This window comes from Pogona vitticeps, chromosome 13 (genome assembly GCF_051106095.1).
Source record: "Pogona vitticeps strain Pit_001003342236 chromosome 13, PviZW2.1, whole genome shotgun sequence".
In the NCBI taxonomy this organism is placed as follows: Eukaryota; Metazoa; Chordata; class Lepidosauria; order Squamata; family Agamidae; genus Pogona; species Pogona vitticeps.
In genome coordinates, this window is record NC_135795.1 from 4,361,572 (window position 1) to 4,367,571 (window position 6,000).

Consider the following 6,000-nt stretch of genomic DNA (forward strand, 5'->3'; position numbering starts at 1 on the left):
ATCACACACGTATTGGACGTGCCAAGATAACTCGAAAAACGGTGTCTTGTGTTCCTGTTGAAATCAAGTGGTTTTATTCAGCATAAATAACCATTCCCATAAGAAACAAAGATTCACAGCGATGGCAGCTCTATTAATACAGCAGGATGAGAAAATATATCAAGCGTGTCAGCTCATGGAGCCCCCCCCCAAGTCCTGTGCCCCCTTTTCTGGGAGAGGCTGAGTTTACAATTAATTTCAGCAGAGAGAAAACCAGCGAGCGCCAACGCTGGGGAGCCACGTTCCTCCGTTTCAGCAAGACTTAAGGCTCCAGGCCCATGTTATCGATGCCAACTTTTTTCCTGGGGATCTGGGAACGAGAAATGGAGATAATTAAGAGTTTCAGACGAGCGCATGGCTACCAGAGAAGCATCTGTGGCCTTCCCAATTACGATCGGCTGTGTGGTGTCGTGGACAGTGACGGACTCTAGGGGCTCTGGAGCACAGGGTTCGAATGCTGGGTCAGCCCTGGGATTGCCTTGGGAGAGTGGCGCTGGTAAAACCACTGCTTAAATATCTCGCTTATCTTGAAAGGCCCATGAGGGTTGGTATAAGTTGGTTCCGACTTGACAGCACGCAATACACACACACACGGGACTCCCATAATCCTTAGAGAGAGGCCTCATGGAAGCTGGAGTCCCCCAAACATCTCAAGATCATGGGGTCCACCCCCTGTGCACTACAGAGAAGAGAGCCGTAAATCTAACACCATTCTGATGTCCAGCATAAATGCCGCTTAAAACATCAGGGTCAAGCATCCAGTTCAGGTTGCTCTCAGCTGCAAAATACCCTGTGTTTAATGTATATGTCAGTAGAGCCATAGCTGTGGAGTTAAGCATGACAGGAATTACAGTGGTGCCCCGTTTAACGATTACCCCGCTTGACGACGAATCCACTTCACAACAATGTTTTTGTCATCGCAAAATGATGTTTTAATGGGCTTTTTTCGCTTCCCGACGATCGGTTCCCTGCTTTGGGAACCGATTCTTCGCATTATGATGATCAAAACAGCTGATCGTCGGGTTTTAAAATAGTCCCCGGCTGCTCAAAATGGCTCCCCGCTGTTTTTAGGAGGCATTTTTTGCTACACAGGCACCCGAAAATGGCCGCCCTGTGGAGGATCTTCGCTAGACGAGCAGGTATTTCGCCCATTGGAACACACTGAACGGTTTTCAATGCGTTTCAATGGGCTTTTTAATTTCGCTTGACGAGGATTTTGCTCTAGAGCGATTTCGCTGGAATGGATTATCCTCGTCAAGCGAGGCACCACTGTATTCTAGTTTGTTAAAAAGCTGGACATGCTATTTTCTGGCCTGGAAAAAAAGTGGAGTGAAATAGAAGGAAGAGTCGCCCTAGTCTGGCTCTACGACACAACCCCGGATGTGTCGGGTGCATAAAGCCGTCCTCCTGAACCGCTGTCTTGCAAGGATGCGCAAAACAGTTGGCACACATGTTTTTGTGAGGGCAGGTTGTGGAGCTGTGTTGGGGGATCTACACCCCGGTTTCTCCAGTGACACAAGGCTCCCCCCCCACTTCTTACCTACCGGAGGGTTGTCAGCCTTCTCAGAGAGTGTGGTGAGCCCCGATCCTCCCTGACGCCGCCTTCCCCAGAAGGAAAGGGATCGATCCAAAGGGCAGAGGCTCCTACCCCTGCGTAGGCTCCACACCCGAGCAAGATCCCAGGAAAACCGGGAGCCGAGGAACCATCCAATCCCCTTTTCCCTAGAAAGGGTGACGTCCGAAGCCGTTCCTTACCTTGTTGTAGGATCTCGGAGAATCGCACTCGCAGCAGCAGCAAAAGCAGCGGATCAGAACGAGGAAGACCAACAAGAGGATCACGCCTGGCAGAGAGAGGGCGAGAGAGAAAGTCACAACAGGGGTGTGTCACTTCGTGAGGTCCTTGAGAAGCAGAACGGGTACAGAGAGCCCCTGCAGCTTCTCTCAGGCCACGCCGTGGGATGTGCTTCTAAAGTGTGTTTTATTATTTTTATATGCCTTGTTTAAGCTGATCGTAAACCACTCGGAAAGGTGCATCTGCACGTACGGGGCAGCCGACTAAACAAGCAAACGAATAAAGAGAAGAGGAAATGATAGGTTTGTTTTTGTTTGGAAGCAAAACGGTCAATACAGAATTCCAAAGAGCCCCTCGTGTATTCTGATGGGACCTTTTCGTCCTTCGTAATCCCATTCCGTTGCGGAATTCACACAGAACCGGGTCCACCAAGGAACCCTTTCTATGACACAGTCACTGGAAAAGTTGTCAACAGCACCATCCCCCATGTTTCGGTCGCTTTCCACGCAACCGCCTTGTTTTAACAGACAAAAAAACCCAGAAGGGACAGAAAGGACCCTAATAAAATGTTATATTGAGCTTTTCCTTTTTTTACCCAGTCGAGAAAAGTCAAAACTTGAGCCGTTTTTGCCCTCTTGCAAAAGCGACCTTCTCTGGTTGTTAGCAGGTTGGTCGTAGGGGATATCCGGGGGGTGGGGAGAGACCTGAGAATTCTTGGTGTGTTTAAGAATTACAAGTTATATTTGAACCCCAGCCCTTTGCACCATCCACATGGCTTATCCTCAGAGGTCAGGAAAAAAATAATCCTGATTCATGAGAATTACTGTCAACAGCCAGTGGCCCTTTCTTTGCCTTCTTGGGAGTGCTTTTTGGATTTTCTACATCCAAGCCAAAACATCTGATGTACCCAAGTTATGAAGAGTCAGTTTTCTTCTATCTGTAAGTGAAGAATGCTAAGGTTAAGAAGTGAGCATGACCAATTCAAGCCACAGAATCCCCTTCCCGCCCCCAACATACCTATGAAGGTAAAAAAAATAGCAAAGGCTACGATGTCCCAGGTGGACTGGAACATCTCTTTGCTTTCCAGCCGGCTCAGAACATCGTTGATCTGATCACTTAGCTCTTGGCCAAAATCTTTGCCCGAAGATCCCATTTTCTAAGCGCGTTCTCAACAGTACTGCTGATTCTGCCAAGAGAGAAGAGGCAAGTTCGGGACACCGTCTTGAAATCAGACCTAACCAAGGACCAACCCATTCATTCATTCATTCATTCATTCATTCATTCATTCATTCATTCATTCATTCATTCATTCATTCATTCATTCCTCTTTCTACCCCACCTTTAATAATAATAATATAATAATAATAATAATTTATTGTCATTGTAAGTATATACACATACAACGAAATTCACAGACACCCAGAGACCAGACACATGCACACACATAAAATTCCCAAATTTTATTCCAAAATTTACTCCCAAAATTCCTTTCTGCTACCAATTGCTCCGAGTGGCTTACACCCAACATAAAACAGGATTAGAAAGAGCACACCAAGACCAGGTTCAATGGTGAAACCATTAAAATCAGCTCAGTTTTCTAGAAAGAGATAACTGAAATCATGATGGCCTTAACAGGTTCATAACGATGCGTGTGTGGATTTACATACTATTTTTGTCAAGCCAAACGAGTAACCATTTTCTGGAGAGGATGGTTCCGGTTCAAAAATCTCTTGTCTGGGGACATTCACAAGCGAGTTTTCTAGAGAGGTAGTTCTGTAAAGCCATTGCAAAGAAACCATCTTAAGAGCGACCTCTTGAAGCCCAACAACATTTTATTTTGCCAGCTGTTGCCGTCTGCCACCCACACATTTGCAGGCCTCCTGAGATCGTACGGAGTGCCTCTCATGAAGAGGGCTCCAGCCGAATCATCATCATCATCATCATCATCATCATCATCAATAGTGTGCACCCAGGCAATTCCGATTGTGGCTTCTCTTTTCAGCGTTTTCTAGGTAGAGAATACACAGAAGTGGTTGATGATTTGCTTCTGCTGGGGGTCAGTTCACAGATTGTGCAGCTGGCCCAGGGCTACCCAGGCTGGCTCTTCTCCCAGGAGGCCCAGTGGAGGACTCGAACTCCCAACCTCTACCTAAGCCACTGAGCTATCCAGCCACTTTTTTTCAGCTTCCCCCCCTTTTTGTTTCATGCTCCTTCATAGATTTCCTCGCCGTTCGTTTCTTAATGGTCCGGACCCTAAACCATCCTCACGTTTTCCCTGCAAATTCCACAGGAGGATTTATTGACAACACTTGAATATTGCCTTTGTTGAGGATGGCATTTCCCGCATTGCAAACCAAGGCTAATCTTCAAATTCAATTCCTGCTCAGTCACTGCCAGTTCAGATGCCATTAGCATATATATGAATGCACGATGCTTTTCCCCTTCGGGGGTCAATTTACTCTTGCTCAACTACGTTTGCTGTGCCCAGGCTTATTTCTCCTGCCTGAAGAGACCCTTCTGGGGTTTTTACACTGTCCTTCTGATTTATCCCCTGCCGCCGTGATTTCCTCCTAGCGGCTGCATCACTGCTCACCCTAACTCTTTATCGTTGATGAACAAAATTAAAAGCCATAATGTCCAGCCTAGATCCTTGGGGGGGGAAGTCCTCAAGATGTTTGCATCTGTCCATGGACCGTACTTGCTTCTTCCTCCTTCTCTGCTGTCTGGTCCTCGCCTATTCTCCCCAAGTTAAAAGAAATCACTTCTGGTCTTGGAGGGGCGGGGTGGGTGGCTTCGCTCAGCAGCCTTTAAACGATCATCATGCGCCATCAAGTCAATTCTGAGTGATGGCAACTCTTTCCTGGGTTTTCTCGGTGCAGAATACAAATAAGTGCTTTACCTTTGCCTTCCACTCGGGGGCGCCCCGGGTCGGCGCAGCTTGCCCAAGGCTACGAAGGCCGGCTGTTCCCCTAGGAGGCCTTGTGGGGGAATCGAACCCCCAACCTTTCGCTCCACATTCGGAGACCTCAACCACACAGATTTCCAGCCAGCTTCAGCAGACTTGACTGAGATGATTTCCTCTCCTTTTTCTAACTGCACACCTATCTGTGTGGTGTTTTTTTTTTGGAGGGGGGGACGAGTTAGGGTTATTGCTGTTGATTTTAACGTCTCTGTTTTTATTTTCCATTTTACATGTGGTCCCCTGCCCAGAGTAGTGCTGTGATACTAATGGGAGCGGGATACAAATTGAGTAACCAAATAAATAAATATCCATTTTTCCACTAATTGCATGGGGGGGGGGACCCTGATAGATTTAATCTGCTCCCAGTTGGAAAGCCTGTTTTGCCTTGGCCTTCAGTCTAAGCTATTTGGGGTCCTGGGAGAAAAAAAACGGCTTTTCACCTGCCCCTCACCTGTCCTCAGGTGTGTGAAGATGATGAAACGAAGGCTGCATGGCGAAGGCCCTGGCACCGGGTTCAATCCCTGTCCCCACGGCCCCGGCCACCGACAGACCAGGAGATGAGAGGGGAAAGCCAGGTTTCCTCAAAGGAAAACAAGAAACGAGGACGGCATGGAGGCGGTCACCAAAGAACAGCGGCTTAGCTTTCAAGAAGGAGAAAACACCCAGAAAAATGAAGAAATCACCCCCTTACTCACATCTCCGAATCTCGATTCCTGGGTGGAAGCAATGGCCTGGAAGCCCCTTCTCGGCTCTCTCGCTCTTCCTGCTTTTGAAATGAGCAAGGTTTCTTCACCGCCACTTCCTTGTTCGTCTCCGTGCCAAGCACCAAAGGCAACTCACAAACTTATAACTCCCAGGGCTTCCGCGAAAAAACAGACACACCCTCCCCGGCCGGGCAAGGAAGGGAAAAAAAAACCACCTGGAACGTTTGCTGCATTACACCAGTGAGATTCTTTGGGGGTTTTTCCCCCTCCCCACAGGCCTGCAACTGCTGCAAAACCCTCTGAGCCTGTTCTCTAGCGGTGATGTACGGAAACGGACTCCAGGGTTCTGCGTTCAAATCCCGCCCGGGCCATGGAACTTCGCCTTCCAGATGGCCCCCTGACCTGCCCCACAGGGTTGCCACCCAAAGGGAAATGTGCAGGAGTCAAAGAGACATGACCCAGAGCTCTTTGGAAGGAAAGCGGCACAGACTCATCCTCTGGGG

The 6,000-nt window shown here is 48.2% G+C and overlaps 1 protein-coding gene across 2 annotated transcripts; it reads right to left on the bottom strand.

Moving 5' to 3' along the window:
• Positions 1–46: 46 nt before the first annotated feature.
• Positions 47–5,624, bottom strand: SMIM22 (small integral membrane protein 22). Of its 2 annotated transcripts, XM_072982386.2 has the most exons (5): positions 5,489–5,604; positions 3,499–3,839; positions 2,849–3,017; positions 1,795–1,880; positions 47–349 (listed from the first exon to the last, which is right to left on the bottom strand). In XM_072982386.2, the coding sequence occupies exons 3-5, from the start codon at positions 2,982–2,984 to the stop codon at positions 302–304; spliced, it is 270 nt and encodes an 89-aa protein (XP_072838487.2). In that variant the 5' UTR covers positions 2,985–3,017; positions 3,499–3,839; positions 5,489–5,604; the 3' UTR covers positions 47–301. The 2 variants fall into 2 exon arrangements, with proteins under 2 accessions (XP_072838487.2, XP_072838485.2); XM_072982384.2 differs by lacking the exon at positions 3,499–3,839 and having other exon boundaries at positions 5,489–5,624.
• Between the last annotated feature and the right edge of the window lie 376 nt (positions 5,625–6,000).